This window comes from Natator depressus, chromosome 11 (assembly GCF_965152275.1).
Source record: "Natator depressus isolate rNatDep1 chromosome 11, rNatDep2.hap1, whole genome shotgun sequence".
In the NCBI taxonomy this organism is placed as follows: Eukaryota; Metazoa; Chordata; order Testudines; family Cheloniidae; genus Natator; species Natator depressus.
Genome location: NC_134244.1, coordinates 58,470,890 through 58,496,733, shown reverse-complemented (window position 1 = coordinate 58,496,733; position 25,844 = coordinate 58,470,890). Strand labels below are relative to the sequence as shown.

General features: G+C 41.8%; 2 protein-coding genes across 12 annotated transcripts in view; both read left to right on the top strand.

The window, feature by feature from the left end:
• Positions 1 to 16,223, top strand: part of HYCC2 (hyccin PI4KA lipid kinase complex subunit 2) — a 96,361-nt gene extending 80,138 nt beyond the window's left edge. For 6 of the 8 annotated variants that reach the window (XM_074967898.1, XM_074967901.1, XM_074967899.1 and 3 more), the window contains 3 exons: positions 437 to 596; positions 2,037 to 2,204; positions 7,784 to 16,223. In XM_074967898.1, coding sequence (XP_074823999.1) covers positions 437 to 596; positions 2,037 to 2,204; positions 7,784 to 8,388 — 933 coding nt within the window. In that variant the 3' untranslated portion in view covers positions 8,389 to 16,223. The remainder of the gene's footprint in view (positions 1 to 436; positions 597 to 2,036; positions 2,205 to 7,783) is intronic. The other 2 variants (XM_074967904.1, XM_074967905.1) reach the window with 2 other exon arrangements.
• Positions 16,224 to 18,365: 2,142 nt separating this feature from the next.
• ORC2 (origin recognition complex subunit 2) overlaps positions 18,366 to 25,844 on the top strand; it is a 25,567-nt gene continuing 18,088 nt past the window's right edge. For 2 of the 4 annotated variants that reach the window (XM_074967883.1, XM_074967881.1), the window contains exons 1-6: positions 18,474 to 18,819; positions 19,601 to 19,744; positions 20,715 to 20,801; positions 22,099 to 22,191; positions 23,660 to 23,691; positions 25,622 to 25,679. In XM_074967883.1, the coding sequence (XP_074823984.1) occupies positions 18,729 to 18,819; positions 19,601 to 19,744; positions 20,715 to 20,801; positions 22,099 to 22,191; positions 23,660 to 23,691; positions 25,622 to 25,679 (505 nt within the window). In that variant the 5' untranslated portion in view covers positions 18,474 to 18,728. The other 2 variants (XM_074967882.1, XM_074967884.1) reach the window with 2 other exon arrangements.

Below are 25,844 nucleotides of genomic sequence, written 5' to 3'. Positions count from 1 at the left end.
CTTTGACGGTAACACTACTTTTATTTATGTAGCCATTGATTGCACTTGTGCTGTTTGCATTGACATGGATTGTGACCTCATTCTTGAAGGATAGTACTACTGGGTTTCATTTGAAGTCTGACTCTGTTGGAACACTCTCTTTTTCTGCAGTGAATCTGCAGCAAAACAAATAAATCATTTAATGAAATGAGAATGGGGAAGCTCAAACCTTCCTAGGGAGAAGGAAGTCCTCTATAGTCCAGGTATGTCAGCTTTGCAGTGAGCCTGTCAGTGGTCATGAAACATGAAGTCCTGAGGTCGCTGCCATGTCTGTGTGGTAGCCTGATATGCTGTTGCCAAATCTTTGTCTCCCCATCCAGTCTGACAAAGAAATCTGGCACTGCTCTTAATATAGTTGAGGGTGGTGAATTTGCACAGGATTTTACTATTACCGTAGGTTGCGAATGCCATGAAGAACTCGTTGCCCTTTGATGCCCCTGATGTGTCGCAAGAAGGCCAGAAGGTGCTGAAGGTGGAGGTTACTCCTACAGTGCCCAGGATCTCTCGGACTGCCATTACGACAGCTTCCATCCGCCGCCATCGATGGAGGAGAGAAGGTGAGCAGTCCCACAGTGCCGCTAATAACATACTGTACTGTGTTCATCTCTATCGTTACCAATTAGTTTCTGAATCTGAATGTTGGCAGAATAGTTTCATTTAATTGTTTTTAAAACAGCAGTATTTTGTAACAATATATATAGTGCTTTACAACTTTTCAGAGCACTGCATAGCCATGAACTCTTTAAACCTCACAGCACTCCTGTGAGGTAGGTAAGTAAATGTTACCTCCTTTTACGGATGGAGAAGCTTGAGCGGTTAGGTACTTTTCCATGTCGCGTAGCATGGAGTATCAATGGCCAATGTGCGATTAGTTCTTGGCTCCCAGTCCCACACTCAGTCCATTAGACCATGTTGCCTCCCATCTGTAATTAGTGCAAGAAGTACTATTGGCCTGACTTTTTCAGTGGTGCTGAGCAACCACCGATCCCACTTAAGTCTGTGGGAGATTGAATTGTGCACCTCTAAATCAGACCATTTGTTCTTAGAGAAAAATTCCTGAACTACTTTTGGGTAATTTATCTCATTTCCCCTTCAGTCCCCTGTTTTTCTTGATGGATACTTATATTGCTAAGAATAGTATTTAACTCTGCAAGGAAGAAAAATAGATGTGGTGGTAGTTTTTTCTTGACATGGTCAGGTGCACCTTCAGTATAAGTGTGGCAAAAAGCTTGCTTAGAAATCACTGTCATATTTAAAAACTTTGTGTTCCTGCATGTATAAAAACATCCATTGAAAAAGCTGCATAAACGGCTGAAAGTAAAAAGTGGGAACTTAAAATATCGCAGAGGGAAAACTTGATCCCTGGTTTCAAACCCCTGTCCCTTCTTTTACAGTTTATTTTTATGTATCAAGAACCAGAGTGCTTCATGATCTGTCAAGTCAGGCTGCCCAAGTCTGGAAGAAAACGTTACCGTTTTGCAGATTTTAAGTCATGTTTGTCCTTACCACTGATATTGTTTTGTTCATTTGCCAGTCTCTCACATATACAATATAGTTGATCTTCCTTTTTCTGTGGGTGTGCACACAAATGTGCATGTGTGTATATAAGTAAGGCTATGTCTACACTGCATACAGTGTGGACTATAAGGGTGTGAATTGCGGAGTGCACCAAAATGGTGTGCTCTAAATGTCCTGTGTGGATGCTGCTGGCATGAACTAAAAGGTACAAAGTTCGCATTTAACATACTCCTCTTTCAAAAGCTTAGGTACCTTTTAGTTTGCTCCAGCAGTGTTCACATGGAGCAATTAGAACACACCATTTCCGTGCACTCTGCAATTTGCACCCCCTATAACCCGCAGTGCAGTGTAGATCAGCCCTAAGTGTGGATAGTGCTTTTGTTTTTCCATGTCCACATACATCTTCTCTTTTCCCTGCCTGGATTGGAATGCCTAGAAAGGAACAGAAAAGCACTAAAATTTTATGTGTTGAATCCCAGATGGCTTTGACTTCTCAAACGAGGCTGACTCAAGCATTCCTGGCTCCCCGATCCAACACGGCTCCACAGACCTAGGGATCAAACGTGAGCAAGAGGGGGAGGTGCTGGTGCGCAGGACCCCTGAGCATGGCTCACCGGAGCCCACCTTGGCAGCAGCCACAACAGAGGGTAGGACAGAGAGGAGGCAGAAGTCAGTGAGGCAGTTGCCGGAGGAAGATCCTGGCTCCCTATCCCCAAGCAGAACTTCTTTCCATTCTAGTGCGTGTTTCCACTACCCCAGGGTGTATTAGCTCCTCTTTGCAATACACACATCCCCTATATACCTAGCACCAGGTCAGGTACTACCTTTTGTTATCATGTGGGCTGGCCTGGGGCTTGCATCTCTGTGTGGTGAAAGGCAGCTTGGCATGGCTAACGAAAAGGCAAGGGCAGCATCTAAGAGCGTTGAGATTGCTTGGAAATTTCCTATTACTGAGCATGTTTACTCTAATATTTGCGAGAAAAATACTGCACCAAATGAGCATGAGCCCAGTTCAGAAAACCTGATGAATCCGTTTTAGGGTATAAAAGAATCTTACTACAACTTTAGATTAACAAGATAGTAATGGAACAATGTTTCAAAATTCCAAAGTGAATTTCCTGTCACTGTTAAAGTTGGGTTTGCCTAAGATGTAGATTCCCAGTGTTCTGCTTTGAATAAATTCCCCACACTTCTATTCACTAAAGCTTCACCATCTTGTTGTTAGCCTGCGTGAGTGGACTGGCTATAAACAACTACATCAATCCCCTAAATGGAATCAAGTTGTCACGTTTCTAGCCACTTTAAAACACTGACCATTTTTCTTCATAAACAGGTTCTCTTGGTGTATGCTGTTGGATTTTGCAACAGCTGCCCTTGCAGCCACATGTAGTATTCTGTGGGTTGTCTGATAGAGGTTCATTTTCCTTTAGTGAGTCTATTAACTTATCATCTGTACTCGGTAAGAGGTATGCTTTCATGCAGTGAATTTGATTCATGACTTCTCTTGGTGGTGGTGTGCTTAATTCCCTGGGCTTTTAGCTGAAAATGTATTTGCGAGAGTCCTGATCTTCCTAATCTGTTTCTGTAATTTAAGTTTTCTTTTCTGTGTGAACATTCCTTTGGCATTTCCAACAGCTATAAAGGTCACAATTTCTCTGAAACAGAGAAAGTATTTGCAGACTGTTTCATATGTACTGCATACCCTTCGGGGTGTCCTTGTGGAATCAAAAATCTGAGATTCTTCTAGATTTGATGTATTGTTACCATGGAACCCACTGCAGTGAATCAGCCCGTAATGAATGAGGGTCACAACATCCCATTTCTTTAGAAAATAAGATACTTACAAAAACACGATGCTGTTGAAGTTTTAAAATCTGCTCCCTGGTGCGTAGTGAGTTTGAGCATGCTCAGTAAACAAGAGCCCTACCCCATCCGTACTCCATTTGTTCTGATTCGTCTTATTTCACTGTACCTGACCATTGCATGTGCATGTCCTGAAGGATATGGAGAAGTCCTCAGCTGTGCAGAGAACCTTCCTTAAAAATGGTTGCCCAGAATGTAGTCTTCCCTTTCTAACAGTTGAGTTATTTAAAAACATCCATATCATTTGACTTGTTCCTTTGGAGTCTGCATCACTTTGCATGGTTTTCCTGGATATGAAAGTGAAGAATATTTGAACAGATAGCTGAACATAGAAAGCTGACAATTGCCTGTTTGCTCAAACTGTATAAACTCTGCCACTCAGTAATATTCTGGGGTGGAAAGTGACCATAGAGCTAAAGCAGATTTGACTACTAATACTTACATGATGATTTTTGCATGTTCTGTACATGACCTTGTTAATTTATTGATGATGATAATTTTGCTGAAAACTTGAATTAGCAAATATCCTCAATTGAGGGACAATGTCCTACCTGACAACAGCGTGAAACGAGAAAGATCTTTCTTGGTGAACCCTAGTAATCCCTTTCATTCAATTCCATTTTCATTCAAGTTTATTTATGCATCTAATTATGAGAAGGATAAACAGTATAAATATCCCTTTTAAACTAGTGTTTGGAACCAATACATGAAATGTTCTGCTGTTTTCCAAGAGGTGGCTTAGTGATGCCGCAGAAAGGATGTGTTTTTAAAAGGGTTGTGTGTGTTGATACTCTTCTCGTTGGTTGTAGCAGTAGGTATACACGGTCATTTGTGGCCAGTAGATAACAGTAGGGGGAAAGCTGACATGGAAAAAATCCCAAAATAAAGGAATTACTTCTGCAGGATCTACTTCATATTGACTTCTGTGTCACATAAAAAGTGCATTCTTTAGAGAAGCACTAATTCTATAGAAAATGTTGAGAAACTTGAAGACAAAAGCTGTGTGGTTGACTTGTCATTTTCTCACAAGCTCCTTCCTTTCCAGGATTTTAGTCCAGTTATGGGGCTGTTTAGGAGAAAGATGCTGTTTTGATTGTTACTGTTCTGTTGGAAAAGAAGAAACCTACCACTTTTTCTGGGTTCTCTGCCCCAAATAAGGGGTATAGGGAACTGAACTGCACTCTCCCTCGTTTCTGAGGGTAGTGTTTAGAGGAAAACTACCATGCAGTGGGATAACTGTATATATTTAAGGTGTATTTTACTGAGGTGAAAGACTTCACTCCAGTGAGAACTTTCCTGAGTATCTGGGATCTGACTAGAGGGAGATTTTCCTGCATGTTGTCTTGTCTGTTTTCTTCATTCTTCAGCATTGCTGTGCTGCCTGGGCCTCTGCATGGTTGCAGCATCCAAAAGCTTGCACCGAGCCTCTCATTCTCCTCTCTAAATTGAATGGATACTTTACAATTTTACCCTTGCAATTTCTTTCTGCTATCTCATGGTGTTTTTCTGAAGTAGGATAATCTGTTTAGCGTCCCTGATTATTTTCTCATGAACACTTTGGTGCTTCTTCACAGTGTTTGCATCAGTGTTCAAATAAAGCTTTCCCATATTGCTTAGGGGTGTGTCCCTGCAAGTTGCACATCATCCATTTGAATAAGGGAGGGTTGAGAGAGGAGGTGTTAGCTGCTGCCCTCGTTCCTAATCAGTGCACTTTTATTCAGCTTTGCATGGTTGTATAAAAGAATATAAATGCTGGGTCTGATGGGAAAAGGTTCTTTTGTTTTCAGGGTGTTTCGGTTGTATCATCCTTTTACCAGCACCTTTGAGGATAGAGGTGGTGGTGGTGATGGGTTGTTCATAAAATGTCTCATTGTTTAATGTGGGGAAGTATTTGTGTGAATAAATGAGAAGCCAAACATTTTATATTTCTAAAGGACTGATTTGATCAAACAGGAAAAAAAATAAAACACATATTTTAAATATGTATTCAGGAGGTTGTAGTAAATGCATTTTAATAATTAGAAAATATCCCTTAGAGTTTGTACTTGTCTTGTACTAAGGCTCAAGTTTTTTTCCAGGTATGAAGATTGCAGTACTGTGAAGTCTCCTACAGTTTATGGGAGGTTAAAGATTAGATTAAACCTGTGAGGATTACCTAATAAAGCAGACCAGCATTGTACTCTACTGAGAATGGCTTTAGGTTAAAAAGTGGCTAAGTGCCCCCTTGAGAGGCTGAACCCAGGAATAACAGTGATGTTAGCTTCAAAGAAAAGGGTTTCCTGAAAGGGACCCCAAAACCCCCATCTGTAAAGCTGTTCTGCTTCTGAAATATGATGCATAGCCAAGCGAGATATTTTTTCATGATGAAGGAGAATCAAGAGCAAAGTACTGGCCTCAAGAGGCTGCAGTGTAACTCGAAAGTTTAAAAACATGTTACCTCTGTCAGTGCACTGACAACAATCTGTGGAAGGGTAGGTTCATTCCTGTATGTTAGACTCATAAACCTTTTGCCACCATTTAAGGAGCTTCAGACAATCTCTTTGGTATGTGCCAGAACAGAGTGAGCAAACTGCCACTGGAGCAATGCAGTAGTTGAAGCTATCAAACATGCACATTTCCTGGGGTTTCCGACAAGCAGTCATACTTAGGGTTATCACAGGGAAATCTGAAATTCTTACAACTTGAAGGCCTTATTTAAAAAAAAAAAATACGGTAAAATTTAGCTTTTTTAATCTCGAAAGTAAGACAGCTGGATTGAAAATGAGCTCACTTTCGCTCAAATGCAAAAACTTCAATTTTTGAAATTCAAAGTCCTGTTCAAATACATGAGAAATGCATATTTTGTCATGTTCTGATGTAAAAACTACTTTATGAATTTCCTTGGGGCTTCAAAATGTCCTGAAACAAAATTAATTTTTTTATGAAAATACTTGGTATTTTTTGTACAGCCCGTTTCATGGTATAGGACTGAAAGCAAACACTTAAGAAGTAAATGCATCTGTTTCCTTAGTAATGGAAAATAAAGGAGCAACATGAAAATCACAGACTAGAAGTAGTTTGCAAAGGAACCTGCTGCCAGTAAATACAGCTGGTAAACCAGCAGAGCTCATCCACCTTTGCACCCACACTTGTTTCCAAAGGTCACTGACTTAATACACTCAGTGTATGTCTACGCTGCAGTTAGACACCTGCAGCTGGCTTGTGCCAGCTGACTCAGCTCGGGATAAGGGTCTGTTTAATTTCGTCTATACCACAATTAAACAAACCCTGAGCCCAAGGCCCCCGGGTCAGGCATGGGTTTTTAACTGAAGTGTAGACATACCCTCACAGTTGGGTTTTAAACTCGCAACTTTCAAAACCAGACTTCAGGTTGCATCCCAGGAAACTGAGGGCACCTCTAGATTTTCTCTGTTCTCCATTCATGGCCTGGAGCAATAGGTTGCTGTTTGACAGGCAGGTCCTGTTCAGAAGTATGAAGTCTCTTCCACAGTGTGCGGCACTTGCAGCTTAATCTTGTATTCTATACAAATAGATAGAAGATATTTAGGTAGCCAGGTTACGGGTGATATGATGGAAGCCAGCTTCATGTAATTGCATGGAAGTGCAAGGAGGACTGGGGTTTGGGGGAGAGATGACAATTAAGAGTTAGGGTTTATCTCCAGGAGAAAGTTTAGTCATATTATGTGCCAGTTGGCATCTGCTGAAATCTACTACACCTGCATGCATGGTGGCAATTGGTGATCAATGGTCTGACCTATTCCTAAAGGTTGCTGAGCTCTTGCAGCAACTCACATTGACTTCAGCAGGAGCTGCATTTATTGTATCTCTTGGGATACAGCCCTAAATGAGGATGAGCTGATCAGTTCTACAGAAGGTGGTGAAATGATGAAGCTGAGAGGTTTACCCAGATAAAAAGTACACACACAAGAGGCTCTGATTCTTGTCTCACAAAAGCATAATAGGTTTATACAAGTGAGAGAGAACTGGGCACAGTGCATGTGAATAGAACAGAGAATAAATAAACCATATGGGGCCTGATTTTTTATATTTACATGTGTAAATCAGGAATAACTCCCTTGAAGTGAATGAGGCTACATCAGTGTAAAATAAGGCAAGTCAGAGGTAAATCAGGCTCCTAGCGTACAGTGCTGTAATTCGGTGCTGACTAAAGTGACCGACCACTATGTATAGCGGGAAGATTTTTGGTTGTAGGAATCAGTATTTTTTAACAAGTGGAAAAGTGTTTGGAGCTGAAAATGAAGTTTGTTTTAAGTGATGTTCTGTTTACATCTGTACACATCCACTTCATGTAACTTGACTGTTTAGTTTCTGGGTCTGATTTGTTTGTGCTGGGTTTTTGTAGATGCTGAGGCTATAAATGGAAGAGAGGAGTCTGTGAACCTCAATGATGCCGATGAAGGATTTTCATCAGGAGCTTCCCTTAGTAGCCAGCCAGTTGGGACCAAGCCTCTATCGTCCACATCCCAGAGAGGCAGTTTAAGGAAAGCAGCAAGTGGGCGTTCAGCTAAGGATAAAGAAACATCATCTGCCACTAAATCCAATGAGAACCCTCGAGATTCAGTAGCTCGGAAGCAGTACCTGCACCAACCAACTGACCTTACTGCGGAAACAATTGAGATGACACCTACAAAGAAACACCTCAGCCTGCCTGCTGGGCAGGTGGTACCAAAAGCCAGTAGCTTGAGCCTGATCCGGACCGCCAGTGCTTCCTCCAGTAAATCATTTGACTATGTGAATGGTGGTCAAGCAGCTTCTACTGTTGGGGTTGGCACTGAGGGTGTTACTAATCTAGCAGCTGGCAATTCCAATCGGTTTTCAACGATCAGTCTACAGGAGGACCGGCTAGGCCAAACTGGGGAAGGTAAAGATCTCCTTACCCCAGGGGCTCCCCTTACAAAGCAGTCTCGATCCCCAAGTTTCAATATGCAGCTGATATCCCAGGTGTAGCTTTGACTCCCCTCTTCCTCTTTAACCAACAGACAGTTCATCCTTGGGCAAGAACAAGAACCTTCATTCCACAGTGTGAAAATACTGACCATTGTGATCTCATTTGATTCAGTTTAGATATCATCCTGTATTTTGTATGAAACAGCAATAAATCTCCCCTCACTCCCAGTCCCCACCCTTGTGAACATGGTTGTGAAGCAGTATAAAATGTACTGTATGCCTTTTCCCCACCTTCCTTTCTCCTTGGGTGACGTGCAATCCATCGTAGGCTGATCAGTCCCATTTCAACACTGTGAGACTGGTGATATTGGAGGAAATGGTGAATGTGATCCCTATGAGATGATGCTTTGGCTTTGTTAAGAAATAGAAACGGGTTAGTTTTATCAGTCTACAGTACTGCAAAGACTACTGGATCATGATTTTTCTTAGAACCAGGAGTGCCTCAGAGATTCTAATGTGACTTTGGACCTCTCTGAGCTTGTGCAATCAATTCTGGGGGAGGGGAATGTCATTGCTCCTGGCTGACTAATGCACTTTTCCATTAAAAATGAGAATTGTTCTTTTCCTTCCCCACCCTCACCTCCACTCTCCTACTCCTGAAACTCTTCCTGTTTAGCAGCGGAGACATGCCTATTACCAAGTCGTTGCCCCTCAGATAAAGAGAGGGCTGTAAGTAGAGAACGTAGGTCACAGTGTACTACTTATGGCGTTGTAGCCATATTTATGTTATATGTCTTCCTCGCCGCCGCCCCCTCCCCCCCCACCAGGACACAGGGTCATTCCGCTTATAGACTGGAATTTGGAAAGGCCAAACCTGTTGAAATAATTCACAAGTGGGAAGGAGACGCACACTTTCCCAGAAACAATTAACTACTAGCTCTGCTTCTATTTGCGTGAGGTGATGATCACTGAATTGAACAAGTGCATCTTCAGGTAAACAGAGGGATTCTCAGGCTGCATTCTATGGTATCAAAGCTGTTAGGAAGCCCCTCCTGCTTTCTCGGTGTTCCTAGTTCAGTCACAGTGTAGATTAAGAAAACTGTAGTCCAGACATAATCCTCCAAGGAGCTGCATCAGGGACTGAGATAATGGTTTGCTGGAAACACTGAAGCGTCAATGTGCAACACTTTCTAGAAACAATGTTGGTATAACGGGGTACTCACAGTATTTTCTCCCAGAAGGACCACACTTCACTGCCTTTGTATTTACAATCCATTGCATTTTGTAAATATTATCTGATCGTTTTGCTGATGGAGGCAGGCAATCTCCTAGAAAACTCTGATCTCATGCCATTGAGCCAAGTCCTGAATCTAAGTGATTGATGGATGGGCAGCAGTTGGTACCTATGCTGGAGATCACTACTTAAAAGTTCATTTCTGATTACAAAAGGGAATGTTCATCATATTTTAGCCTGTCTCTTTCTTTGGATAACTAAGGAGAAAAGAGGAAGTCTCAGCCTTGTTTCTCTACTCCGTTGTGACCTGGAATTTTACAGGCCATTAACCCATGGAACAGATGAGAGTTAATTTTTTTCATTATGTAGGCACTTTGGTTTTATAATTTTTCACTGTGAAAAAATATACACAAATGGCTACCAATAACAGGCTATCTTTTGATTTATAAAGACTATGAAATTCAGAACTAAAATGGCATTACATTGCTAGTGGTTATTTAATGGGTTGGTTGTTTAAATGTTATTTCGAGCTTTTGATTCTTCTTCTCTTTTTAACACCCTCATTTCAAGTAGCATTTTTTCCAAAGTGACTTTCAAGCTTATAGTTTAAACAGTTAAAGGAAGACATTTTTATTATTGAATGAGTTACTTGGTCACTTAATCTTCATATTTCACATTCAAAGAGGAATGATAGCATCAAACAGCATTCAGAATTATGCAAAAATCTCAAACACTTTAAACACAAACATTCAGTTAAGAAAAAGGAAACAACACTTTATTGTCTTTTTAAAAACTGCAGCTAAGTTGCAAGGACTGCCAGGGATGCATAAATTGACAGAACAAAGACAAAATCTGGAGTAGCCAAGAGGTAATGCCCTGGAGTAAAGTTGACCTAAAAATATGTACTGTAAAAAATAGTGATGCTTCACAACATAGCAAGAGATGGCTACACTTGTCAGTTTGTTTTCTAGAGTACTGGCAATGGAGACACTTAATATGATGGCTATGGTTGTGCAGAAGCTTGTCTGATGTTTTTAAAGAGGAGTAGAGATGTATTTGGAACAGATTAAACAAACAAAAAAAAAGGAATATTAATAAAGATAAAGATAATTTCAAATTGATAAGGACCAAATTATTCCTTTATATTAGTTCTTGAGGTGGAAATGTAAGTCAGAAGTTCAGGCTAGTTTTGGAAGAATCCCAATATATTTTTTCAAGTGTTTATTATGTATGTATACATATATATTATATAGAGGTGTACACAAAAATATAAAAAGTGATGTTTGGTAGCTCTGCTATCGATGTTCTGTATTTTCCATTGTTAGTTTTCACCTAAGGAATTTATAACTCTTCTAAAAATTTTGCGTCAGGCTAAAACTTAGCAAACAAGTTTCCATATCTTGATCCATTTCTTACACAAAATGCACTTAAACCAGTTCAGCAAAATGAAATATTCCTGTGATTTCAAATGGGGAGTCAAATATGGGTGCTCAAATTTGAATTAAGTTTTAGTCACTTTTTTAAAACCAGTTTTGAAGGTGTTTAGTCTTTATTTTGGTGGAGTGCTTTGTTATATTTTATAAATCTGTTATACGTATTCGTTAACCTGCTTTTGTGTATATGCACACTACTTTCTCTATTAGATGCTTTTTGATATAGTTCAAATTTTGTCCCTATTAACATCCTACTTGTTCCACACTATGGACTGACATGATACATAATAACTAGTCCAAAGGATCCTTTGAGTGCTATGTGTCAGACGTTCGCTGATCAACCTCTCTGTGTTCTGGAATGACTCATCCATTAACATAAATGAAGCAGTCATTATAATGTGTCAAGTCAGTGCTATATATCATTAATGCTTTTAGATGTGTCCATCAATCCATGTCAAGGTAGTTGTGAAATATGATGTACTGAGCTTCAGTGAACTTCAAAGTACTGTGGCATTAACTGAAATGGAAATGCTTGGGATACAAACAAAGAATAATCAGAGTTGACTTCGGAGGGTATTGTATGCTACTGTTAAACTAAGTACAAAACTATTAAAATAATAGGTTTCTGATAACTGTGACAAAGATTTAGGCTTAAGTTCTTTATCCTTACCTCACTCTATTCTCTCTTCATAATTATAATGCATTTGGTATGTAACATCATGCACTAGTTTTAGACCCCTGCAATAGTTGAGTACAGTTGCAGTAGACAAGAGAAGATCAGAATGTAGAATACGACATTCCTCCTCATCTGAGATAGTATATATGCACAACTCTGAGGTGGGGAACTATGGGTACTGTCGCTAGGTGTAGATACATATTTAAGTAAGGATAAATGTATTATCCCTTGCTTTTAGCATAACTGTGTACAATAATATGCTGGCATTTGTAACTTGTTTTTTTCTGGGGCTTCATAATTTAAGGAAATATAAAATAACTGGCTTGCTAATTAAATCTTTGATCAGCTTTTAAGCTATTTTAAGTGGTATTTTGGTTGAGCTGTGAGCCATTTTTCATGCAGGCAGCAAGATGACAAGTAATAGCTGTTTAAACGAATGTTGCAAGTGAAGATTAAATACTGTACTATCCATCCATTTAATTTAGTTTTCAGAATATTGAGACTTTGTACCTTATTGTACATCTCAAATACAGATTGGAATACCCTTTGTGATGTGACCCTGAAAAAGCTTTTTTAGCTGTGTGAAGCCTGTCCTTCCATTCTGTATCAGTGAACATTTTATCACACCAATTATTTATTATATCAGATATTTGTATGGTTTGCAAATATAATAGTCTCAAATACATAAATCTGACATTTCCAAACAAATTCTTATATTTCTCTTACTAAGCTTTTAAAGTAATTAAAATCACCTGCTTTAACATTGGAATAGTGAAAATATTGTTTTCTGACAAAATATTTTATTTGCACTACTTTTGTGAATAGTGGAATGTACTGGGGCAGAGCTTTTTCTCACCATGTGAGGTCTGTGTGTGGGTAGGTACATACATTTGTCATATGTTGACTATCAGTTGCCTCAGTTGTGTGTATTGTATATAAATGTAAACATATTAGAAAATTAAGGGGGTAAGATCTACTACTAAATAGTGGCAAATACAAAGTGGGTTGCTTTGCTTTTTGGATATCTAGTAATTAATTTTAAAGCTTAGTTCAAGGGAAAAAATGTCAAAATATTGAAAAAAGGTTCACAAATATATTTTGAAGATTAATTTTGGAACAGATTATTCTACACTGAGGCCATTTTTAAATCAACAGTTTAAACTTTTTTGTCCTTCCAGATAAGCCAGTTGCTACCTGCTTTAAGATTTAAGGCATTTTAATTTTCTTAAACCTGGAAACAATTCAGACAAATTGATTGATAAATAATTTCAGATTGATTTTTTTTAAATCAAAAATAAAAAACTCTTGGAAATCAAAACAATCTGAAGAAAGAAATGAACAAAATGACTTTTCAATCAAAGAAAATAATTTTGAAATTAAGTTGCACAAAATATTGTCCCCCTAAATTGTGGAAAAAATTGATAAATATAATATGAGCTAACCTATTATTTATTATGCACTATACAAACAGAACAAAAAGACAGTCTTGATATTTTAAATAGTAAATCATACAAACCCTAAATTGTTGCAATCTAGCATTGCCTAAGTCTAAGACATGTTAGTGTAATATGTTAAACTTACTATCAAGTGCATTAGGTATATCTATTGTATCCATTGGCAGTGTGAGAATAGTTCATGCGTGGACAATGAACATGTATTTTTATTTCTTGAGTCAGGAATGATTGTAGAACTCAAGGGGCAAAGCCAGAAGTAACTTGTGCCAGTCCATTCCAAACATGTAAAATAAAAAGGGCAAATTCACTATAGCGTACATGCACTGAGTATTCAGCTTAAACCAGACCATACAATATTTGATATTGTTTGGTATTTTAAACTTAGTGTTTGTTTCTAGGACCTGGGCCTTACTGAAAATTCCCTTGTTTCTCCTCATTTTTTCCTTATGGCATTTGGATAATCAAGGTTGTGCATTGCACAAAAGTTTTATTTAGAAATTTTCTATGGCCGAAGTATAAATGAACATATAAACCCTTCTTTCAAAATTGTCATAATAGATCAGCAGAGAGCCCAGTGTATATACCTATTACATTTTGATGGAAGATAATGGAGAGGAGTGGGGGAAACTGATCTGTCACTGTTATGTCAAAACAAAACACCCCAAGTGAGCGTGAGAATAAGATTTTGCAAGGCTGGCATACATATGTTCATATGACCATTGCTAATATTTTTAATATGGATTTTTAAAATCCTACCTTATTAAGCCCAGCTTGCAAAGCATAAAACAGGAAGAAAGGAAATAGCTGTAGCCACTTAAAACAATGAGTAAATTTTACCTGGGGCTTGGCTAGGGTCAGTATCTGCAATAAGAATAAGTTGTTTATTTTGTAGTTCTCCCTAGAAGTCTAATACGGAGAACCTCAGATACAATCTGGACAAGAAATGAACTTTATTAGTGGACAATCTATCCCAAATCAGACAGCTTAATTCTAGATTTAACTAAATTAGATGCAAACTGATGTTTCTGTTTCAAGATTTAGTGTCATCCCTTGTGAACAGAAAAGCAAATTCCTTTTATCTTTCCTATATGCATCAGAGAGTTTACCAAAAGAGACCATTAAGGGACCAAATGTAATTAAAATGGGGTCCATCCTTCAATAAATTGTCCCTTCTAATGTAAAAGATTGCTTTTCTATTCCTGTGACGAAACATGGAAGGAAACAGTTGTACAGTTATTTTGAGATCCTGGACTGCATTTTGAGCTAGGTCTTTGCCAACTAATTATTTTGTCATGAATTCCTATTACAGGTTTACAAGCAGTGCGTGAAGTGTGAGCGAATAGAGCAGAAGACCCCTGTATTTTGACTGAACATTTCTGTCAAACGAAGTTTTAAAAAAATCGAATTTCCAAACAAATTAATCAGCTCTAGAAAAATCAAGTTAATTACTGAAATGCCTTCAAATGAGCAAATAGCTATATCAAGTCTGTAACACAGATAACTAATAGTTTAGATGTACCCTCCAATAAGACTCCTTTATGGTGCTTTGTCACTGTATCTTTATTTCAGGTGTAGGACAATTGATCCTGCTCTTTTCCAGCACTGAATAGGAAATTTAACAGGTTGACTGTAGTTTCTCTAAGTAAATTACATTTCTTCTCCTTGACATTATAGGACTTAAAAGTGACAGAAAATAAGCTACTGAAACTTTTCCCTCCAGTTCAGACCATTCACTAGTCTTGCATATTTTTTTTATGAAAAATGTTACTAGCAAAAAGTACATGGCTTCTAATGTGCAGTCAATGTGAGTTAGCAATCACTCAGGATAAATTACTTGTCTTTGCAAAGTATCCATTGGTTTGCTAGTGGTCAAAATGTTTGTGTGTTCAAATATGACTTGGAAACACTACATTTTACTGTTTTCTTGCAGAAAAGTGCATACTTTTGGGCAAGGGCATTACTAGTTGGTTATTTATGGAACGAAACCATGTAATAAAGTAAATAACCTTAAGAGTCATTTAACTAGAAACATTTTTCCATATCAAGGACACCAGGCAAAAGCTAGTAAAGATTTTGAATAATTAGATTATCTTTTTGGACTTACTATGGTAGCTTTTATTTGCTATAAGTAAACTGGGGTACCCCATGCTGTGTTTTTTAAATTTGTAATAAATTCCTCTACTTTACAATGAATCTTTTGAGTCTTACTGTTCGTGTAACAATACAGAATTTGCAGTCAGTTTGACTAGCAAAATGAAACAATCTGCAAGGATTGAGATAGTATTTTCTTACTGTTTCTGTCATACAAGGTTTATTTCTCTGAACTAAGGTTTCTGAAGGATTTTTACTATTTTGGCATTATGTAATCTTATCACTGTCACAAAAGGAGTATAGACAGCAAATAACCTACTTTCTGTGGACAAATCTGTTTAGCAAAAGGGTTTCAATTGTGTAGGAGACGCCCTTTTTTCACCAGTGTAACCCTGCATGTTGGTATGCACTCACAGACATTCAGGATATAGTGCTGGTGAAAAACTAAACAGAATGGGTATGTAGTAAATGCAGTCTCTGTTTCATGATGTCCTTTAACCTGGAACCAGTGAAAATCTTCATTCTTACAGAGCTGAAGATGACACATATTGAAGATCATGTTATTGGTGCATGTAAGCCATTATCTTAACTGTCTTACTGAAACTGGTTAATGCTGTTGATTGTTGTTGAAATGTGAAATGTAGTTACTGTTGACCTTGTAAATATTTGCCAGAGATTAAAAAAAAAAAGAATATTTTAAATCACTGTAAATAGAGATGTATAAAATGGAAAACAGCCTGCAATGCAGAATATATATATATATACAATATTAAATAAATATTGTGGTGTTTCTGGATGAATATGTACACCTTGTGTCAATTGTATTTTTTTAACCTGAGCATAGTTTTCTTGTTTTATAGATTTGCTTCTGTTGAGGTCAATATGTAGTGGATCTTTCTAAACAGTTTCTTAGTGCAATGGTCTTTCATTCATTTTACAAACTTAGATGACCTATGCTGAGCACAGATACTGAGTGGTTCTGGGGGAGAACTGGACAATTAATATGCAATATGTCTCTGTCAACACTAATGGACTGTATTTCAGATTAATATCCTGCTAATGCCAATTTACCTGATAACTTTCCTTGGGTGTCAGTCTGTTGTGTAAATACACTTCATTCCATACAAAAAAGAGTATTTACTGATTTTATTTTTTCCAAGTAAACTTAATATGGAGTAAAGGAGGCTATCCCTGTGAAGGAACAGGAAGAAGAGGAAAGTGCAGAGAGTAAAAGGGAGGAGGAAAGCCCAGAGGACACGGGTAGTGAGAAGATAAAAGTGTATCATTCTGTTACCGTTTTACAAATGAAATTGCATAATAACCAAGAGAGACTAGTTCTGAAAATATTGGAATATGCTTAGAGTTTATATGGTATACATTCCAGGTGCTGCTGAGTTCAGTAAGCTAATTTTCTGTGAGCAGAGACCGAAGCCTTTCCACCATCCTGTCTATACAAATGTTAGGGCGATGAAGAAAGACTTCAGTAAGAGAGGGGGCTTCTGATCTAAATTTCAGATTGTGGAATCACTTCCTTTACATAAATAAGAAGAATGACTTCTGCTGCACCCATCCTCCTTCAAAGCCTCCTTTTAGTCAAACACTTGCTTGAGCATGTAGAATAATGCTTCTGCTGTTATCAAGGACTGGGATTAATTTCAATACAGATGTCATTTCTTCATCTCTGAAATGTAGCTAATTTGGGATGAAACATGGCAGCTGTTTAACAGTATACACTAATTTTATGCCACAGTTTGACCAGAAGTTAAGTCAAACATGATTAAAATTCACCAATCAATGCTTTTAAGTAGGGAAAACGTAATTTCCAGAGTTGGAATTTGATCAGCACTCCACATGCAACTTTTAGGAGACTGCTAACGTCTTCCTTAATGATTTAACGTGCCTTGTTGCTTTTTTTCATTTACTTACTTTTTGTAAGCAACCTTTCTAGAGTGCTCAGGAGGGTGGCTTGCAAAGCAGGCAGGTTCCATTCACCAAGACCAGAGCTGGTTTGGTATGCAGCTTCCCTGGTAATCTGGCTTTATGGCAACTCCCAGAGACTGCCACAAATTGATAGCTGAAGGTGTAATCCCTTTTGTTAAATGAAAGAAAAGGTAGGAAGCCTTCAAGTAACTAGGGTTACTATATATAAAGGGTTTCTACACATGGCCTCTTTTTTAAGCGTCCTCTCTCAGAGCAGGGTTTTCAAACAACATGCAATGTGCAAGGCCCTCGGCGGGTCTTCCGCAGAGCAGGAACAGCCACGTGCGTCTATTCCCTTGCACCCACGGTTGGTTGGTCTACATTCCCCTGCAAACCACAGCGCCCCCCCGTCCTCCCACCCCCGGCGCTGAGGCAAGGGGGCCCTTAAGGAGGCGCTGACTGACGGCTGTCGCTGGGTCCTGGGCTTGCTGCCCTGGCAGGGAGCCATAGTGCCCCCCGACCTGTGATTCCCCCCGCTGCAGGTCCCCCCTCCAGCACCCCCACCCGTACCTCTCTTCCCGGGAACCCGGCCGAGGGCGCCCCGAAGGCGTGGCAGGTTACAAGGGTCTCTGAGCCAGGGCGGGTTGCTGTGGCGTGTGACCGTCCCCCCCCCGCGCGCGCTGCCCGGCCCTGGGTGACCGCCTCAGGGAACGGCTCGGCCTTCGCAGGCGCAGCGCAGGTCGGGTGACAGGGGTTAGGGCGCCGGGGGCGGGGGCCCGGCACGCGGGGCGCCTGTTTCGGCGTCACCCAGGGGCCGGCGCGCCCTGGGCTCGGGCCCGAGGCAGGGCGACGCTGCCCCCGCCCCCCGGGCCCGCGAGCGGAGCTGCGATCCCCGGCTCAGCAGTCAGTCAGTCAGTGTCAGGGACCCCGGCTCCCGCTCGCGGCTAAGGCGGGCCGGGCCTCGTACCCGCGGGCTTTCAGCCGGGCCGAGGCGGCGCGTGCCCGCCTCGCGCGCCCCTCCCAGGGCTCTCGGCACCTCCGCTCTGGAGCGAGAAAGGGGAGGAGTCTGGGGGGGACACCTTCCTGGCCACGCCCCCCTCTCGGTTGGTTGAGGGCGAGTACCTCCGGGGACGGGCGGAAGGGCCCGCCAGAGGCGCTGTTGATTTGCTGGCGGGAAGATCGATCGCGCGCGGCTGCGTTTCCTATTGGTGCAGCGCAGTTCCCCCCCTCCTTTTGCCCCCAAGGGGGGGGTGGTAGATTCGCGCTGTGCGGCCCAGAGCCTGGAAGGATGCGCCTTGTTCCGGCTCGTGCTACCCGTCTCTGAGCTTCCTGTGAGCCGCGGGGAGGGGGCGGGGCTCGAGGCCGCTGCAGCCTCCAGTTCCGCAGGCAGCCGGGGCCCAGGCGTGCCCCCCATTGCAGAGCCCCGTGCGTAGCCCCCTGGCTGTAAGGCGGCTCTTGCGGCCGCGTGCACGTGGTGGCTCCGCTGCCTAGAAGCGGGGCGCGTAGCTGCAGGGTTGCGTGGCGCTCTGCGGGGTGGGCAGTGCCCGGCCGCGCACCTGGTTAACGCTTGTTGGCATTGCAGGTTGTCTGCTATGAGTCAGCTGGAGTTAAAGAGAAGCAAGGTCCTGGAAGCCAGGTTTGTGGCTGATGAAGATGTTCTGAAGCACATTTCTGATAACGGAGGTATTGGTGGCTTAAGTGTAAACAAGGCACCGTGTTTTGCAGATAATTGAAATGTATCTAGGGTCAGGGTCGTCAAAATGATTGGAACCCTCTGGGTGCCCAACTTCATCCTGGCAGGGTCTGATTGCTCAGAATGCAAGTGCTCAGCACTTCCTGATAATTAGGCCTCTTTAAGGTATTTTGTATTAAGTATCTGAAAACTGAGGCACCTAAAATCACTAGTTGTGCTGAAATTTTTGAATTTTAACAATTTGCATATTTCCAGGGCGGTAATGTCCTGAGAGCATCTCCTTTTAAAAACTTGGCTTGGAGTTTCTTTTTATGGTGTTCTGTGTGATCCTTTTAGACTTTATGGGCTCAAATCCTGATATGTGCAACTCTGCAGTGGCAGTTAACACTTCAGAATTGCACTGATGTCATCGCTTATATGGATATTGAGAACTTGGTATGAAATCTAGAAGTAGCTATGAAACCAAAAAACAGTCATGTTAATGTCTAAGTTCCAAATCACTATTTGGCAGTTGGGACAGGTGCTGTCTTGAGTTTCCATATGAATGTTAAAAGCGGAAACATTCACTGCAGCTTTGGTTATTTAAATTGTAAGCATTTGGGACAGGGTCTGTGGTTTTTATTCTATTTGTACAGCTCTTTGCATAACTTTGAGGGGGTGGGAGAAAGGGGATTGGTCCAGGACAGGGGCTCCAAGGTACTAGTGCAATACTATTAATTAATAATTACGTTTAGCTTATCAGAAGTTATGGTTTTGTGGTTGTGATTTTAGGTGTTAAAGTTCGGAAGGACAGAGCTCAACTTGCGCTCAACGTAAAGAGATTTGTGAAGAAACTTGAGAACGTTTCTGATGATGAGGCCCAGGAGATCCTGGAAGAGCAGAACTACGTGGCTGTTTTGGGGGCGTGTGCTGAAGGTATTTCTGGGGAAAGATATAAACTGTTGCAACATGTAAGTGGTGGGGTTGTTTGGCAAACAATTATTTGCCTTCAGGGACTGATGCCCAGTGACCACAAACTTGACTGTGTGTGGTTGAATTCTAATGGTTCTTGGACTGCTTGTGGGGTTTTTTCCACTTCCATAACATAAACAGCCCTTTCAAGTCCAATGATAACGTGTTAGTCTTGACTCCCATGGCTCAGGAATATGTCGGTGCTTTTTATGTATCCATGACTAAGAAATCATTCAGAAAGGGATAGATAAGAGTGAAAATATTGTATTGCCTCTGTCTAAATCCATGGTATTTGCCCACATCTTGAATACTGCATGCAGATGTGGTTGCCCCATCTCAAAAAAGATATATTGGAAAAGTTTCAGAAAAGGGCAACAAAAATGATTAGGGGTATGGAACGGCTGCCGTATGAGGAGAGATTAATAAGACTGGGACTTTTCAGTCTTGGAAAAGAGATGACTAAGGGGGGGGGATATGAAAGAGGTCTATAAAATCATGACTGGTGTGGAGAAAGTAAATAAGTATTATTTACTCCTTCTCATAACACAAGAACTACGGGTCACCAAATGAAGTTATATGCAGGAGGTTTAAAACAAACAGAAGGAAGTATTTTTTCACACAACACACAGTCAACCTGTAGAACTTCTTGCCAGAGGATCTTGTAGAGGCCAAGACTATAACAGGGTTCAAAAAATAGCTAGGTAAAATCATGAAAGATAGGTCCATCAGTGGCTATTAGCCTGGATGGGAAGGGATGGTGTCCGTAGTCTCTGTTTGCCAGAAGCTGGGAATGGGCGACAGGAGATGGATCACTTGATGATTACCTGTTCTGTTCATTCCCGCGGGGGCACCTGGCATTGGCCACTGTTGGAAGACAGGCTAGATGAACCTTTGGTCTGACCCAGTTTGGCCGTTCTTGTGTGTTTTCTAACAGATTCCTTGAGAAATGGCCCCAGTGCAGGTGGTGGTAAAATTTACTCGTTCCAGACTCCAAAACGTTCTGGCAAGATGGCAGAGCTGGGTATGTCTTCCTTTTCAGTATTACCACGAGGATAAACTCTTTCTGGAATCTTAGTCTGGCAGTCTTCTTGTAATTTACTTGTATTTAAAAAGTACTGTTTTTGGTGTCTTACAATTGGCTTTATATCAAAAGTTTTGAGAAACAGAAGCTCAGGATTTGGACAAATTGGTGATTGCTTCTTCTGTAATGGCAGCTCTCATGTTATAGTGGTCCCCTTTCTGTATATGTTAATGCAGAGGTTCACATCCACTGTATTATGTGTCACCAGTAATTCAGGCTTTAACCACTGATGCTCTGGGTTTCCCTTACTGTAATGCTGAACCTTTGTGCTGGGCTTCGTTGTGTCTCCTGTTCCACTGTTCATGCCATAATTCTACAGCAGAGTCTGAGCTGGTGGAGTGTGAAGTTTAGTCTTTAATCCTTTAGTCTTGCAGGTGGAGTGTGAAGTTGGGAACAGTTTGAGCTCCATCGTGGGTTAGAACAAGCCAAGTGGAGATTCTGGCTGGTACAGCTGAAGTCTTAGTTGAGTGAACTGAGTGAAGTTTAAAGAAAAGGAGTACTAGTGGCACTTTAGAGACTAACCAAGTTATTTGAGCATAAGCTTTCGTGAGCTACAGCTCACTTCATCGGATGCATTCGAATGCATCCGATGAATTGAGCTGTAGCTCACGAAAGCTTATGCTCAAATAACTTGGTTAGTCTCTAAAGTGCCACTAGTACTCCTTTTCTTTTTGCAAATACAGACTAACACGGCTGTTACTCTGAAACCTGAGTGAAATTTAGATTCTCAAGACTGTTATTGCAATACATAGCCTTTTGCATTCAAGTCACCAGTTCAAATCCAATCCAACCCAACCTGATAATTATCAGAAGGGAGTCAATAAAATGTGAGTTTAGTCCAGTTCCCAGTGGACTGATGATCTCAACACATAAGCCATTACCACAGAGTCCAGTTCGGCAGCCTCAGACAGAGGACCAAGTGTCATGACTAAAATATTTTCTCACCTCAAGGGGTGGCCCCTTTGGGAGGGTGGCACTTAGGTCAGGCTAACTCTGTACCTGTCTTGTGGATCAGTAGAAGAGTGTAGTCTTGAAGAACCTTTCACTAGTATTAAATTTACTCACAAAGGTAGAGAAAGAAGGGAAATATCTAGTGCAGCTCCTTGAAAAGGTTGGGAAATGGGGTTAATATGTAAGAGATTACTTTGGGCAAAGAACTATCTGTGTGTGACTGTGACAAACCCACAGCTGTCCAGTGTGCCTATCACATTTTGAAACTATTCTCTTTTATTTAAAGCCTCTGAACTAGCCCAGACACCCGGGAAGAATGTAACCTTTGATTCCTCCCAGTATCCTGAGAAGCCAGCCAGCACCCCTCAAAGCAGCAAAAGTAAGTTCTGAGAGACTTCGGTGAATTGGAGGAAAGTAGCCAGCAGGTGTATCCCAACAAAAATGGCAATTAAGCAGGTTGGCATTCAGGGTCCAACTGCTAGTATACTTGATATTCCAGGGTTAGTTTTGGGCTTTGTAAATAGTGCCACTTAGTCTGCCTGGTGCTCTAGTTCTCTTGTGGATCGTGCTGTTTGATTGTTTTTTTTCCTACTGGCTTTGAGCAGAATGTGTTTACTTCTCCCTTCTGCTGCTGCAATGCTCAGTAACTTCGAGTAACTCCTTTGACTTAGCTGTATACACTTCACTTGAGAATTCTTTAATTCAGGGCTAATTAGGACCATGCAGGACTGGACTGGCAGCCCCTGTACAGGTGCACTGGGGAGTAGAATATGCAGGGCGTTGTCTGCACAGGGAGCTGAGAGAATGGATAATCAGTGCGAGACACCTAGTGGCATGTCTCGCAACAAAGAAGGCATGGCAAGCTGGCCTTTGGAATAAGCAAGGCCCATACCCTCGCCCTTGCCTACCTGTTAGCTTTGGAGTTTTGACCTGGATTGGTGTGCGAGCTTGAGCGGGCAGGCCAGGAAGCAATCAGTCTGTTAACATGAGGCCTATGCTGTCATTGTTTGAGTGCTACGGGAGGAGGGAGAAGAAACATCCTTTGCTGCATTCCAACCCTCGCAGGAAGGCCCTGACTTATGTTCTGCAATGGGGTCTGGCGCTGGTTGGTGCAGCCCTGGAGAGGGACGGGGACAGACCATTCTGGAGACGTGCTTGTTCAGCACCTCCCCATGGCAGCCTCCACAGGTGGCTTCCTGTTGGGCCCTCCATGGAATCTAAAGCTGCCCTCTCCTGGTGATAGCTGGAGCGGATGTAGCCTCCCAGTTCAATGGGTGCACTATACCAAAGCCAGCCCTGCTCCTCATCCCCTCCTCTCTGTGCCTCACATCCAGCCCTGGTTCCCTCCTCCCCTGGGGTCCTGGGAGGCAGTTATCTGCTCCAGGCTACAATGGCTGGAATGCAAGAACTGGGCACCCCTACCCCAGGGCTGGTTCAGGCTCCCCGTCCTGTCCCACACCGCAGCTCTTTGCTGGACTAGTCATGGAGAATAGCCTCGCTTGCTGTCCCCCTCCTTCCCCACTCTACCTAAATCCTTACCCCCTTCCTGCTCACTCAAGGTTTCCTGTCAGTCCCCAGTACCCATGGACCCTGGCTAAAGCCACCAGTGCTGGTAGCACCACTGGCCCTTTCTTGGGGCGTATCCCCCCTCTGGGGCAGCTGCGGATTGCTGCACCTTGCACCCATGAGGGTGACTGGCCAGAGAGTTAACATGCAGGAACAATATCTCTGAGACACTGATAGCAGATGCCTGGATTTCTTATTTGGGGAAACATGAGCATCTTGTGCCCATGTCTGTAGAAGCTGGCAGTGCTGGAAATATATGGTACTTTCATTTTGCTTTACAGAGTACTCTGCTTCGAACAAAGCCCAGATGAAGGTGAGTGACTGCTTTTTGTTTGATCTTATTTTAAAATACAAACCATCAGATTATCTTGGGGGATGGGGCGTGAAGAGCCTCTCCCCACCCGTCACCTCCCTAGGTTTTTCACGATGCAGATGTCTCCATTTTGAAGCAGGGAATGGTTTAAATGAGTGCTAAACTGCCGCAAATGAGGATCTTGGATTATGGGCTTTAGAGTGAACATGCAGATCAGTAGGTATGACAGACTAATTAGCATGGGTGAGAGATGGTTCTCTTGCCTCACCCAACTGGACATGTTTGACATCCCTTTAATATGCTATTAAATGCTTAAATTCCCAGCAGCTTGTAAAACTTGCTGAAGGAAATTGTCTACATTTTAGGACTGGAGGGTGTCAGCGCTCCAGAAATGCTGCAAACTGTGGTGACTCATTAGCACTTGGTCACTTTATTGTCCACTAGTAATATGAATGTAATGCTGGGGAAAGACACCAGATTGATGAGACCGAAGTCCTCCTGGGTACAGTACAAAACAGGCAAACTTCATGCAGCAGCAATGCAAGCTTTCCTCTAGGCTGCCCCACCAACTTCTTTCAACTCTGAACTAGATGGATAGCCTAGAGGTAAGAGGGTAGTTTAGTCTCCATAATTCAGTTCAGCCTTTGCAAGTCTGCTGAGGTTGCATCAGGGCAGGACTGCCCTGTGGGAGTTCATGAAGTGAATGCTGGGAAATAGATGGAGACCAGACTCCAGTGATGATTTCTTATATGGCACCATACTGTAGGTGTGTGCAGTGCTTTGAAGCATATTTGCAGTGCCATTCTAATCTGAAAAGTGAGTCTAAAAGATGGCATCATGGTTCCACATATGATCTACACAGTTCTAATTATTGCAAACTCAGCCTGGAATCTGAGTCTGGCTGTGTTCTTTCTGGGTTAGTTATCAGTAATAAAGATTCTACAATTGGAACTTGGTTTACAGTTTTTGCAGCAGAACCCAGTTTCCTCTTTCAGATCTGTATTGGCTTTGCTTGCTAACAGGAATACAAAGCAAAAAACAAAACAAAACCTCATACTTATTACACAAAGTAAATTGATGCAACTGAACATGCACAGATGATTGGACTGGCATTTGTACATAATCACTTTAAGAGTAGACCTGCACTTTCAATGTGCTACCAAGGTCCAAAGCTACAAAAAAAGTCTTGAAACCTACTAGGGCCCTGCCATGGGAGGATCTGTTTATATCTCAGCAAAATTGTCCTTAGTCCTTTGCCTGATGTCCTGATAACATATTGTGTTTAACTTGATGAGAAGGCTCTGTGGCTCTGCACATCCTGTGTCGTTCTAAAGTTAAACTCTCTTGGACATAACAGACGTAATCATACCTCCTCCCCCACAAAACAGAAATAATCTGTTTAACTGGGTTAAATGGACAGTGACTGAACCAAACTGCTCAGTGCTCCTCAGACACATTACATTGCTGCGGGGCTTCTCAATTCTGCTAGCCTGTTCTGGGTGCTCTGTTAGGCTTTGCTAGTTGCTCTCTTATGGGAACTCCAAGTGACTTTGGTGAGTAGAATATGTGACCTAGCACATCCTGGCTCTGTCTGGCAGAAGTGTTACCATTGTCATCACTTCCACGTGGCTCCTTCAGGGGGTAAAGGGTTCTGAATTTTCCGCATCCCGGTTGGGAGGACCTCCCTACAGACACAGACATACACAGCCTTTCTGTCCTGTGTTCAATTCAGGGGATTCCTCTTTGGGAATATGGCCCCATGGGCTCAGGGGGTGGTCACCTGACACAAGGAATCCCCTCTTCCAAACATTCCCAGGTCCCTGCCAGCTGAAAGAGAGAGCTCAGAAATGAAACTCTGGGTCCTTGCCTAGGAAAGTGTTGCTACTGGTAGGGCATGTGTGACTTTTCTAACATACTTGTGCTCTTGCAGAGTAAAAAGAATGAATTTGTGTCCACAACACCTTACAGACTCAGGAAGAGATTGACAGGTAAGGAGAACCATTTGCAGGAAGCTCCAGTTTACAGGAGTACAGTAACATTGATAAGTAAAAGCTTAGGGTGACTGTTGGTGTTTCTGTTACTTAAATCCTGCTGTCTGAGTTCCATCTAAAGACTAGATAAATTCATGGAGGATGGGTCCATCACTGGCTGTT